Source organism: Stegostoma tigrinum, chromosome 6, assembly GCF_030684315.1.
Source record: "Stegostoma tigrinum isolate sSteTig4 chromosome 6, sSteTig4.hap1, whole genome shotgun sequence".
Lineage (NCBI taxonomy): Eukaryota > Metazoa > Chordata > Chondrichthyes > Orectolobiformes > Stegostomatidae > Stegostoma > Stegostoma tigrinum.
Window position 1 is genome coordinate 60314775 of NC_081359.1, and position 13785 is coordinate 60328559.

The 13785-nt window shown below is 40.7% G+C and overlaps 2 protein-coding genes across 2 annotated transcripts in view; one reads left to right on the forward strand and one right to left on the reverse strand.

Moving 5' to 3' along the window:
* Positions 1-866: 866 nt before the first annotated feature.
* On the forward strand, positions 867-10794 carry rpl31 (ribosomal protein L31). The gene is made up of 5 exons (XM_048532628.2): positions 867-904; positions 1363-1469; positions 6767-6892; positions 9712-9824; positions 10719-10794. The coding sequence occupies exons 2-5, from the start codon at positions 1363-1365 to the stop codon at positions 10748-10750; spliced, it is 378 nt and encodes a 125-aa protein (XP_048388585.1). The 5' UTR covers positions 867-904; the 3' UTR covers positions 10751-10794.
* A 54-nt stretch (positions 10795-10848) lies between these two features.
* Positions 10849-13785, reverse strand: part of LOC125453275 (TBC1 domain family member 8-like) — a 102544-nt gene continuing 99607 nt past the window's right edge. Inside the window, exons 19-20 of the mRNA XM_048532619.2 lie at positions 12656-12753; positions 10849-11411 (exon numbers count right to left, since the gene is read on the reverse strand). Of these exons, the coding sequence (XP_048388576.1) occupies positions 10983-11411; positions 12656-12753 (527 nt within the window). The 3' untranslated portion in view covers positions 10849-10982. The remainder of the gene's footprint in view (positions 11412-12655; positions 12754-13785) is intronic.

A 13785-nucleotide genomic window follows, 5' to 3' on the forward strand; every position in this document is an offset into this window, starting at 1 on the left:
TGCCAATGTGGCATACTGCATCCGCTGTTCCTGTTGTGGCTTCCTCTACATTGGGGAAACCAAGCGGATGCTGGGAGACGGCTTTGCAGAACACCTCCGCTCGGTTTGCAATAAACAACTGCGCCTCCCAGTCACAAACCATTTTAACTCCCCCTCCCATTCTTCAGACAACATACCCATCCTGGGCCTCCTGCAGTGCCATAATGATGCCACCCGTAGATTTCAGGAACAGCAACTCATATTCCACTTGGGAACCCTGCGGCCCAATGGTATCAATGTAGATTTCACCAGCTTCAAAATCTCCCCTCCCCCCACTGCATCCCAAAATCAGCCCAGTTCATCCCCACCTCCCCGACCTGTTCTTCCTCTCACCTATCCCATCCTCCCACCTCAGGCCGCACCTCCATTTCCTACCTACTAACCTCATCCCGCCCCCCGTTGTTACCTCAAGATTCTCCAACATCTGCAGTTCCAACTATCTCTGAAACAGATAAACTAAGCAAGGGCAGAAGTTTTTGTTTGGTGAAGGACAGTCGTAAACAAGATAAGTTTTGTAACAACAATGAACAGTGGTTTCATGGTCATCATTTAGCCTTCTAATTCCAGATTTTTAGTGAATTCAAATTGCAGGATGTGAACCTCATAACATTACTTGAGTCTCTGGATTACTACTACAGCAAAAGTATCACTGGCCTATTGCCACTGCCAACAATATATTATTACAAAATACACTGTGAAATCAGAGATTAGAATTCAGCCCCTACTGTCTGTAGGAGTGCAGCAGGATTCTGTGTAACCAGGCCGAGAGAACTTCAAGATCTCCTGACTATGCTCCGGAAGTGTTTCCCCGTGAATAATCACCCAGAATGCTCCCCTCCTTCCTTTCCGACATTTTCCGGACGAGGTGAGCGGCTCGGTACTGGTAGCGCCGATTCAAATCCGTCTCCATCCTTCTGTTGTGCAGCCCGCACAGCAGGATAGTATGGGGGAATCAGATTCGGGCAGAGGGGGAAACTTTCTCCTGGGGTTATTTCCTTTCCTCGATCTGCCGTCGGTGTGTTTAATTCAGATTAAATGTTCGAGTCGGGTCTCCGATCCTGGGGCCTAATGGGTGCCTTGGCGCCCGTCTGACTACCGCTGCCCTGGGACGGTCTGTTTGGCTGGGCAGCCCCCGGCTCGGCTCGTTCACAGACATTGCCCGCTGTTTCTGCGGAGTCTTGGCTCCAGATCCTCAGCACCGAGCAGAGCGCTGGACCTCGGCGAGTGAGTGGCTGTAGATCATGGCTTCATTCGATGCTAAAGGATTGCAGTACTTCATGAAACCTGTTATAACTCGTACCCGATTCTTCTCGATGTTCACAGATGGCTCCCGCTAAGAAAGGTGGAGAGAAAAAGAAGGGCCGCTCAGCCATCAACGAGGTGGTTACGAGGGAGTATACAATAAATGTCCACAAGCGTATCCATGGCGTGTACGTAAAAAAGAATTTATGATCATCTGGATTAATTGGCTGGAAATATGTCTCTTATGCCTTCAGGTTTGAAGATGTGCAGACTGGCTGAATCGACCATGCTAAATTGTCTGTAGATGTGCAGGCTAGGTCAGGGACTCCTCGGAAATGCAGGGTTACGGTGACAGGGTAGAGAGGTGGCTCTGGGTGTGGACTCAATGGGCTGAAAGGACTGTTTCCACATTGTAGGGATTCCGTGAACCTCCTGAAGGAATGGTTGTCCTATTTTCAACAAGTTGAGGTTTTCCAGATTGTCTCGTCATCTAAGGTAGTTTTGTAGTGATGGTGTCATTTATATAGAGTTTCCCATTCAATCATGAGAGATGGATGTTGCTGCTTGTGCCAACATTTATTGTTCATTCCTAGTTGACCTTGAGAAGTTGGTGAATTGCTGCCGTCCAGTGGTACATGTCCGTTCTTTGTGCAATTTGTAAGTGCTAGGGTAAAACATAGTAAAGGAATAGTGTTATATTTCCAACTCAGGATGGTGTGATGAGGAATTTGGAGGTCCTGGTATTCTCGCCCGTCTACTGCCATTGTCCCTCAGGGTGGTAATGGGTTGAGAAAATATGGAGTTGGAGTAACAGCAGGCTAGGCAGCATCAAAGGAGCAGGAAAATGAATGTTTTGGGTTGGGACCATGCTTCAGAAAAAGCTCCATACTGAGTTGTCCATGACTCCAGCATCTGCAGTTCTTGCTATCTCCTGGTGAGTTATTGCAGTGCATTTTGCAGGGTGTATTCACTATTACTGCAAACTGTATATTTTCTGGGGTCAGTTGGCAGGATGGCTGGTTTGCAGTGCACAGTGGTGCTAACACACTGGGTTTAATTCTCACATCAACTGAGTTTACATTGAAGGTTCCACTTTCTCAACCTTGCCTGAGCATGGTACACCTAGGTTAAACCAATGCCAGTTGTCTGTCTTTGAAAGAGCTGCCCTCTGGGACTGTGGTAACTTAAACTTTACCATGTATTGATGTTTGAGAGCTTGATGAATGGTGAATGGAGTGACTGTCGAGTGGCCTGCTTTATTCTGAACAGTGTTAAACTTACGGTTGAGCTGCATTCATCCAGATGAGTTGGGCTATTCCATCTCACACAAAGGAGAGTAAACAGGTATCATATCAGCAGATATGGCACCATCTCAGTTTCAGAATTTGTTTGCTTCCATAGATGATGCCATACATGATGTATGTGTTTCAAGAATTTTTTTTGGTCTGTTTCAAATTTCCAGCAGTTGCCACATTTTCCTTCTATGTAACAAGGAGGTGGCTGTTTGGCTACAGGTTCAGGTGCTAAACTGGAGCCAGGCTAATTTTAGGATCAATTGGCAGGATCCAGCAGAGGTCAATTGGGTGAGTCTGTTTGAAGGAAAAGTAATGATTAGCAAATGTGATATCAAGAGTTCAAGAACAGTATGTCCCTGTCAGAGTGAATGGGAAAGCCAGCAGGGTTCGGGATCCCTGGCTGACCAGGGATATTGAGGCTCTGGTCAGGAAGCAAAATGAAGGCATACGTTAGATTTAAGCTATCAGACTCAAGTAAATCCCTAGATGACTATAAAAAGTGTAGGGCCACACACAAAAGGGAAATCAGAAGAGCAGAAAGAGGGTATGAGATTGATCTGGTAGACAAGGTTGAAGACAATCCCAAGAGGTTCTGTAGCTATATTAAGAGTAAAAGGGTCGCTATGGAGAGAATAGGTCCCCTTAATGATCAGGATGGCCGTTTAAGTGTGGAGCCACGGGAGATGGGGAAGATTTTAATGAATATTTCTACTCAGTAAACACTGAGGAGAGAATCGTGGATGCTAAGGAAACAAGTGGGAATTTTTTTGAACCCCATACACATGACCTTAAAGCACATAAGATGGATAAATCCCGTGGGCCTGATCATGTCCATCTTGAACAAGCCCATCTGATCCAAGTCCTGTTGTAATATGAGATAGCTGTCTTCACTACATCACCGATTTAAGTGTTATCTGCAAACTCACTAGCGATACCTCATAGTCACATCCATATCACTTATATAAATGACAGCAGTAGAACCAGCACTGATCCTTGCAGCACACCGCTGTTCACAGGCCTCCTGCCTGAAAAGCAACCTCCAGTATCATATTTCGTCTCCTTTGAGCCAATTTTGTACCCACTTGGCTAGCTCACCCTGGACCTCATGATCTAACCTTGCCAACCAGTCTACCATGCAGAACCTTTTTCAGCACCTTGCCGAAGTCTATATAGACATCATCTTTGCATTGGCTTTATTGCAAACATCTAATGTACTTTATATGTTTTATTTTGAAAATGTGCGAAATGTTCCTGTGAATGATCTGTTACAGTAAAGGCGCTATACATGTGCACATAGAAAAATACCAGTAGAAACCAAAGCCAATTATATAGAGTTAAAGTAGGAAAAGTTGGAACAATTAATTAAAAGCCGATTCAAAAAGGTAGGTTAAAAAAGCAGAGAAGTTTGAGGAATTAATCCTAGAGCCTAGGGCTGCGTTGGTTAAAAAACACAGTTGCTCCGAATGGGACAAAGGGACTGTTGGGGTACACATTAGCCTCGGGTTAGATGGGTGCAAAGTTATCAAGGTAGGAGAAAGCGAGGGTGAGACCTTGGGGGTCAATTTAAGTTGTGCTGATGGGCCAGGAGCCAGTGTAGGTCAGTAGGGAAATGAATGAATGGGATTTAGTGCAGGTTAGAATGTGGGAAGTAGACTTTTAAGGAAAATTGAGTATATGTAAAGTAATTCCCAAGGAGAGAAATAGAATAATTCAGGTGGTTGTTACAGAAGGATAGTTCTGAGTTTGGAGATAGTAAGAACTTCCGATGCTGGAGTCAGATAAGTGTGGATCTGGAGGAGCACTGCAGGCCAGGCAGCATCAGAGGAGCAGGAAAGCTGACGTTTTGGATTTTCTGATGTTTCCTGAAGAAGGATCCCAACCCAAAATGTCAGTTTTCCTGTTCCTCTGTTGCTGCCTGGCTGCGGTGTTCCTCAAGCTCCATACTGTGCTATATCTGGATCTGAATTTCACCAGATTGGGTTGAGACTCGGGAAGTGCCAAGTGTTACTATTCGTATAGAAGTAGATACTTTGATTACAGGGAGGATGTGGGATCAGAAGTTCTGTTCGTTCAGGCCATTAAGGCTGTCTCTGTTCAAGATTGAGAGTGATTTTTGATCAATAGGGGAAACAAGGGCTATGGGGAGCATGCAGGAAAGTGGGTTCAATCATGATCTTAGATAACAAGGTGTAGAGCTGGATGAACACAACAGGCCAAGCAGCATCAGAGGAGCCGGAAGGCTGACATTCCGGGCCTAGATCCCTCTTCAGAAATGGGGTTTGAGGGAGGGTAGGAGGGCTTGGGGTGGTGTCCAGGAGGAGGGAATGTGTTGTAGGCGTGAGAAGGGATCTGTAGAGGGAGGGTTAGGCTCACGGTTGAAGAAGTGAGTGTGGAGGTGGCGGAAAAACTGTTCAACGTCCAAGTGTGACTGGTATTCGTTATGTGTGGATGGAGGGAGACAAAGGTGAACCCTTTACTGAGGACCGACCGTTTATCCTCAGGAAGGGGGAAATCTGGGGGGGTGGTGAAGATTCAGCAGGGCTGGGTGCTGTAGTCTCCTCTGGAGCTGTTGGCTGTGGAGAATTTTCCAAAGAAGGGTCTAGGCCTGAGACGTCAGCCTTCCTGTTCCTCTGATGCTGCTTGGCCTGCTGTGTTCATCCAGCTCTACACCTTGTTATCTCAGATTCTCCAGCATCTGCAGTTCCTACTGTCTCTCTCAATCATGATCCTGTTGAGTGGCAGAGCAAGCTGGAGAGGCTGAACAGCCTACTCATGTTCTTATGAATAAGCCTGAAACTGCATCACTGGAATCTGCCTAGAAAACAGTTTGATGTAGGCTTGATGTTAATTTTATGCTTTAGTTTGTGCATCTGGTAATCTTGTAGGTGAAATGCACTAGTGTTTTTTGTCAGTGAAAGTTTTGTCATTATTTCCATTGGTGTTCCTGTCTTAGGATTCCTTGCTGTTTGCAGAATGTACTGATGACTTAGGCTGTGTTGGGAGAAATGGTTGGGAAATTCAGCACAAAAATAATCTGGATAGATAGTGATTAGGTTGACTGGTGACTGCAGGAAGATATCACTGTTTAGTTGAGCGGTTGGAAAAGTGGCAGTTGGAATTCAGTCTGCATAAGTGCGAGTTCTTAGATTTTTGGGGGAGTGGGTTGGCAAATAAAGCGAAGGAATACGCATGAAATGACCAGGAAATTGAGAGGGGTGCAAGAAGTGACACCTTAGAGTGCACTGAAGGTGACAGGTCAGGTAGGTAAGATAGTAAAGCAGACAGATGGGATGCTTTACTTCATTTAGCAAGGTATTGAAGACACTAGTTGTAAATAAGAAAGATTGGATGAACTAAGATATTTTCCTTAGAACACAGTAGGCTAGGGAGTGACTTAATTATGTTGTACAAAATAAAAGAGGCTTAGATAAAGTGTATAGGAAATATCTGTTTCTCCATTGACTTCTCCAATTACCGGAGGTGGAAAATTAAAACATTTGGTAGAAGGATTAGAGATGACATGAGGAAAATCTTTTTTCACCAGAAGGGTGGTGGGTGCCTTGAATATGCTATCCAATTTAGTCGTTGAGGCAGAAACCGTCAACTTATTTAAAAGCAGTTTGGGTCTGCTGCTGGTGGTCTTGTGGTATTATTGCTGGACTGTTAATCCAGAGACCCAGAAAATATTTTGGGGACCTGGGTTTGAATCCTACATGGCAGGTGATGGAATTTAAATTCAACAAAATATTTGGAATTAAGCATGGAACAAGACCATGAGCCCATTGTTAATTGTTGTAAAAACCCATTTGGTTCACTAATCCAAGTCTAACTGGTCTGGCCTACATGTGATTCCAGACGCACAGCAATGTAGTTGATTCTTAACTGCCCTCTGGGTAATCAGGGATGGACAATAAATGCTGCCTAGCAGCGATGCCCTCATTCCCATTAATGAATTTAAAAAACCAGACCAGATATTGTGAAGTGTGTTAGCCAATTTGACTAGTCATTAGTTCTATCATCTGTTAGCAACAAGAGTTTCTCTGAATAGATTGTTTTAGAATGCAGAAATTACTTGAAATGGTAGCATTTACTGAAATCCTGCCTTGATTGGGTTGCAGTTAATAGTCAAGAAGAATCAGCATTGTGAGCATTATGACTGACAAAATAAAATCTTGGATTTTCTTTTTAAGGGGTTTTAAGAGACGTGCTCCTCGTGCCATTAAGGAGATCCGTAAATTTGCAGTGAAGGAAATGGGTACTCCTGATGTCCGCATTGATACTCGATTGAACAAGGCTGTTTGGGCTAAAGGTGTAAGGTACGTAATGGACAGGAGATAATTTCTAAAGTTACTTGTATTTCACAAACATCTTCGAATGGATAGCTTGTGCAAGACCAGTTAACTGTACTTCCTAAATCTTTCAAAGGCATTATATTAAAATATGTTACTTATTCCTGATAGTTGGGAGAGATTGGTTTTATTGTTTAAAGAAAGCATCATGGGTGTTCAAGATTTGTTTCCCATGTTGCTGACTTTGCTGCTTGTTTTTTGCTTCTGTCTGGTGCAAATCAGACAATATCTTTAGTCATAAAACATACAGATTGGGAGTAGGCTATTTGTCCCCTTGAGTATGCTCCATCATTGAATAAAATGATTGTAAATTCAAATCTGCATTTCTGCCTACCCCTGATGATCTTTCACCCCCATATTTAACAAGAATCAGTCACTTTAGCCTTTCAAAAAAATTATACTCTGCTTAGACTGCCTTTTCAGGGAGCTCCAAAAACTCAGTTATTTGAGAGGAAAGGAAAGTTGGCCTCATCTCGGTTTTAAATAGGTAAACAGATTTTTAAACACATCCCTTATTCTAGATTCTCCCATAAAATAAAGCATCCTGTCCACATCTATCCTGTTGAGACCCCTCAAGATCTTATAAGTTTCAATGACTTCATTGAAACATCAGAGCTTTGCAATGTCTCACCATTTCAAATATGCTTTATTACCATTCCTGTCAAAGAGACAGCTTCACATTTTCCCCCCTTGTACTGCAGTTTCCATATATTAACCTACTCTCATAAACTACTTACGTTTTTTTTTAAACATCTTTTTGTCCTCTTCACATCCTACCTATCTCTGTGTCAGCCAGTTTGCCAACAATACCTTCCATGCCTATATCCATTTCATTTAAAGACATTGTGAACAGTTGAGGTCTTGACATCAAACCCTCTGGCATATCACTTACATTTTGCCAATCCTCCATCAGTACTTGCATCCTGTTTTGTGATAAAATATCAAATACCTGTTAATTTATTTCCATTTCCTGCATAATATTATTTATTCTCCAATTTACTTTTACATCAACCATAAAACTTAGGCACAGAAGTCAGCCCATCGAGTCTACTCCGCCGTTCACTGAGATCAAGGCTGTTTTGGTAATCCTCAACTCCACTTTTCTTGCCTTTTCCCTATAGCTCTCTTAAAATCTATATCTGAGCCTTCTAAATAATTAATGACCAGGTCTCTACATCTCTCTCTGGCAAAGAATTCTACAGGTGCACTGTCCTCAGAAGTAGTTGCTTGTCATCTGTCTTAAATGTGCAACCCTTAACACTGAGATTATACCCTCTAGTTCAGTTGCCTGAAGGGGCAACATCTCTGTATCTACCCTGTCAATTTTCCTAAGAATCTCGAATATTTCTGTAGGTTCGCTTCTAATTCTTGTAAACAATGAATACAGGCCTGACCTATTCAACCTCTCTTATTAAGATAGTCTCTCCCTACACTGGTTTCTCAATGTATTCAGAAGAAACGTTTGTTTAATGTTGGGTTTGACTGAATATTGGATTATTCAAATACATATTAGTACCTCTGCTAATCGTTTGAGCCACAGCCTTCCATTAGAATCAAAATAGAGATTTAAGACCTCCTTACAGTTAGCTGTTGATGCATCATGTTTGCTCATTTGAAAGCGCTTTTTGAGAAGGATTTGATACTACTAGGTATTCTATTGTAGAACTTAGCTGTGAATTCTTACCTTTTACCTAAGGTGAGTTATTGAAAGCTAAAAATAATGGGTCAGCTTTGAAGAATTGTGCTGAACAGAATGTTTAATAGAATTTATACTGGGAAGATTGATTCCTCTCAAATCTACATTGGCAGTGAATGTGTTTATTTTAGTAAAGGTAATTGCCTGTGCTTTTCACCAGATGACCTACGAGCATGACCCAACAGAGATTGCTTAGAAAAGATTGCAAATCCTCCTGGTGATTTTTAAATTTTCAATTATCATACTTTAATCCAGGTGCAATATTTGGACCCATGAGTATTCACCATAAAAATCATTACCTTTGGTCTAGATTCCAAGTTGTAAAGTTCTAGCATTGTGGATATTCTAGTCATACAAATTATATATTGATAGTAGTATAATGCCACAAACATACACTGACACCCCCCCACCTCCAAATTATGTTAGATTTGGCCAGATCTTTTGAAAGTTACAAACAAAATATATAGCCAATTAAGGCATTATGATTTTACTGGCTGGAATGAATTTAAAGGGTGGTGGTGGTGTTGGTGTTGGGGGTGCTTTTTGGCCTTCAAACATCAGGAACGCTCAGCCACTCAAAATTTACTTCAAGCATTGGGCACTGTCCAGTACAGGAGGGACTGTTTACAAAGCAGAAATGCTGCTGCTGCTCTCGCAGGTTCTGTCTTCATTTCCTATCATGCTTTGATTTGTATTTATCCTCATTTCCTCTACTTTAAATTTACTTAGCACTATAACTTTGTTTTGCCAAAATGTAACATGCTTGTTGCTTTACCACCCCATCCCTATTTGGTGCCTTAATTCCAAAGTCTAGGTCATTACTATAAAGTGTATAATTATTATCCTAATATAGATCACGTGTTGCTGATTTCTACCTTCTTGAAGTTAACTTGTTTATGATGAGATATAATAACTCGATGTTTAAGAGGATATTTTGGATAACAAACATGATGGCTTGTATATTAAATGTCAGTCATATTGTACAATCCGGATACATCGTTTGTTTTGGTGATGGGTAATTGTGATAAATCCAGTTCTTAATGTTTAAAATATGAAGCTGTAGAATTTCAAAAATTTACACTTCTTCCAGGAATGTTCCATATCGCATTCGTGTTCGTTTGTCCAGAAAGCGCAATGAGGATGAGGATTCTCCTAACAAACTTTACACATTGGTAACCTATGTTCCTGTCACATCCTACAAAGGTAAGTTAGAGCAAATTTAAAGAGCTTGCTAATGGTCCACATTAATGTGTGCTGGTCCTGTTTATCACAGTTCCAGGTCGGCTATAATAATTACCCTACCATCCTAAAGTCTTTGCTTTGAAGGCAGGAGATCATCACTGTCTAGTGATCTACTGGAACTAATCTCATACGTAAAAGTCTGTTGAACTTAATGTTGTGGCTTTTAAAAAGAAAAACTCTCCCTGTTGATTTATTTTGTAATACTCCCCATAATTCTGTTTAAAATCTGCTGTGTGATGGCTCCATGCATAACCAGTTTTACTTATTGGTTTCACAGGGAACAAGTAACCTATCAATCATATTTGAATTAATTCAAAAACTACTGGTCCCTGAAATTAATCCTGCTTGCTTCCAAGGAAAAGGCCTGTTCCAATAGCTGAAGTTTAAAAACTCAACAATCCTGCCAACAGTTTGAATTAAAAGGAAGCTTTGTTTATTACCCAATTAATCTAAACAACTGCAAGATTGGAATAAAGACATGATTTTGGCAGAAATAAAATTCAGCAGGCATAGCAGCATCTATGGAGAGAAAGCAGTGTTTCAGGTCCAGTGGCTCTTCAGTCCCGTTCTGCTACCAGACCTGCTGAGATTTTCCAGCCTCTGAAGTTCTATTTTGTTTATTGTGGTAGAATAGATGCTGTCTGAAAGTAGGTTGGATGATATTTTTCTCAATGCTATTAGCAGTCCTAAAAGTAAGTCTGTTGTAGTTGAAGTGGCTAATGCCAGTATTGTTGATTAAAATGGTGACCTTCAGGTTATCAAAATGCCATCAACAGGCTGGAACTGGTCTGGGGCATCAAAACATATAATTTAGATAGACAACCAGATTAACATTTAAATTTTTTTGTTTTACAGGTCTGCAAACAGTCAATGTTGATGAAAATTAAATTGTAAATGCTTTGTTAAAAATAAAATTAAAAGTGACTACGTACCTTTTTGGGAAACTTTTGTGGATCAAACATGAAGCTATGCAGAACATGTACTCAAATGCATTTATTCAAAATTGCACATACAATCTGTAAACTTGGACATGTACCCAGACATTTAGGACAGCACATACTTATTTACAGTGGAACTTCAAGGTTTCAACTGCCAGCGTTGAAACAAATATTCAAAAGGCTAGTGGATTGTCTGATTAATTCTCTGTTGATACTGATTTGCTTTTGCATGAAGGAGTTTACTTTTTACAGCTACTGACCTTTCAAAAAAGTTCACCAAACATTGTTCAGTCAACAGTGAAGCCAAAATTTGCTCAAAGGACACACTCCAGTCATCCTCTCCAGACTGTGAAGGTGGAGGATTATTTTTCAGGCCCATATCCACTCCTTCAAACACAGCATCTGCTCCATCTGTAGGTGTCAGTACTTCTGTTTCTTTAGAACTTGCAGGCAGTTTGGAAATACTTCCTGAACTACGTATTTTTTGTCCCGCCTCCCCAATCTGCAGTAGAAGAGTAGTGACTGTAGCAATAGCTTGGTAAAGACTGTTTTCTTCTGGATCTTCTCGAAACATACTGTATAATGTCTTGCAAAACTGGATGAACTCTCTCTGTGTGGGATTAAATTTTTTAAAAATTGTAAAGTCAGTCACTAAATCCACAGCTCAGCAGGCCAAGTGCATAACCCAAGTGCAAATCAGGTGATTTGTTTGGGAAATAATAGGAGACAAAACTTGAATATTTATTTTGGTGTGTTTTCATTGACAGCCTTTTGACAAATAGTTATGTTCTCAGCAGCAAATGCTAAGACAGCTGCAGTTACTGAAACTAGTAGATTCTAATTTCATTATAAATTAATTTCAAAATAACAATTTGCTTATCTATGAAGCAGCTGTTATGGTTTACATCTGTTTTCAGATCTCATCCAGGCAGAAATAGGGTGAAAGCAAGCACTGTAGTGTGGGGACAGGAACATTCCATTGCAATGTAACATTGTTGAAACTACAGCGAGTGGACCTATAGTTCAGTGTCCATCTATTTGTGGATTGGCCGTTCATAGGATAGTCAAATGTGTTTAGTTTCAATCTTTAATCCTTACAGCATATATCAGTGGTAGGTAGTTGATTTTCCTGGTCAGCCACATGGTGGAAACAAAATAGGAGCCTCTACCATGACTTAAAGTGTGGAGTTGGATGAACACAGCAGGCCAAGCAGCAAGACGCTGCTTGGCTTGCTGTGTTCATCCAGCTCCACATGTTGTTATCTCTGATTCTCCAGCATCTGCAGTTTCCATTATCTCTCTCTTTACCATGACTTTATAGGTTGGCAGTACAGCACATAAAAGTATGTTACTACAGCCTATACAGCTGAGATTGTTGCCAACTGCTCAGTTCTGTCCCTATTCCAGCTGGGGTAGTTTTTGGAGCTATTGTTTTTGCTGTACTTGGGAGGAGGATGAAGTGATCTCAGACCTACATTTTGGTAGAGAACTGAAGCAGCAATTGGATAATAAGTCAAAATGGAAATGCAAAATGGTGAAATTTTACTGTAGCATAAAAGCTCAGACAAGATTAAAAACTAGCAGAGTTTGGTTTTTGGCACCATGCTCCAGGGACAGTTTATCTTTTGCATTGGGCTCAGCAAAGGTTGAAATCAATAATGGGATTAAAAGGGGGGCTAGCTGCATGAACATGAATTACCTGTATTCCTTCTGAGATACTACCAGGATTTTTGAATTTGTGGCTCCTCACCCACTTTCCCGTGGTTAGAGGTATTCTGACACTGCCTAATTAGAAAAATGTAGTTTTGTTTTAACAGAATTTTTAGGTTTTTAAAAATTAAATGATAAACATACCTGATTCATCAATGAAAGATCTTTTGTGGCTTCCTTTTTTCTTTTAACCAAATCTTCAAGCATTTTTTTCAATTGGTGTTGGTAATTGGTTGATCCACCTTTTAATAATAGTTTGTTTAATTAGTTTGCATATCTGTACACATCAAATGTAAACCAACCAATGTAGCAGCTGCGTTCTTTGCCTTTCGTCCCTAATCAACCTGTTTGGAGCATGTGGGACTTGAACCCATGGGGGCGAACATTACCGCTATTATGATTAACTTAACAGGTTTCACAAATTCATAGGTGCTCATTGTAAACTTTAACCTTTTATACCTTGTCCACCAAACAATAAAAGTGATGGAGATAAGGTTTGCCACAAGCAAAAGCTTTGAGGTAGAGTGTTATAAAGGTTTGTAAATAATGGATTTTAGGTTTCAGTTCTGTGAAGGTACTTTTTCTTATTAAAAATGGGCCAGCAAGTTCAAACATTTCCAAGACAGCATGTGACTTGAATTCAATTAATTATCAGCTACTGAGAGCTTCACTGGGAACTGCAGAGGTTTTAATGACCTACACATAAATAAATGATAAGAGGCCATTGGTAGGTTGGGTTCAGAAGAAAACAGTCCTGCTGGCATGACTTCTCATTTGTCAAAATCTTGAGGCAGAGTTTAGTCTCCAGGTTTTGAGAGCTTGAGAAAGTTATCTGGTTGTCAGAACAAATATGCAAAAGTAAAACTATTAAGACAGGTTTCGCGCTAGAATCTTATTTGTCCAGTATAATCAATCATAACACTGGAAATATACAAGCCCAACAACACTATCTATTTGAATACTAACAGCCATCTCTAGATCTAAATGTTGATTCATAACAAGGACCTCCAGGCAGTTAAAGGTGTATGACTTTTGTCATTGACAAGACTTCAGTAAAATGCTTTTAACAGGCCATACCCAGATGCCAAACCAATTTGTTATTCCAGTGAATAAAAGAATCCCAGCCTTTGCTGTATCACAAATACCTCCCTCATTTTGTGGTGTCAATTACAAAAAATCCCTGTTTTGCATTTTTCTATGCTAGTGGTTATTTGATGAGACCTGTATTCTTGTTTAATAGGGTGAGTCTTTACTTAAATTCATTTTGTGCTTGT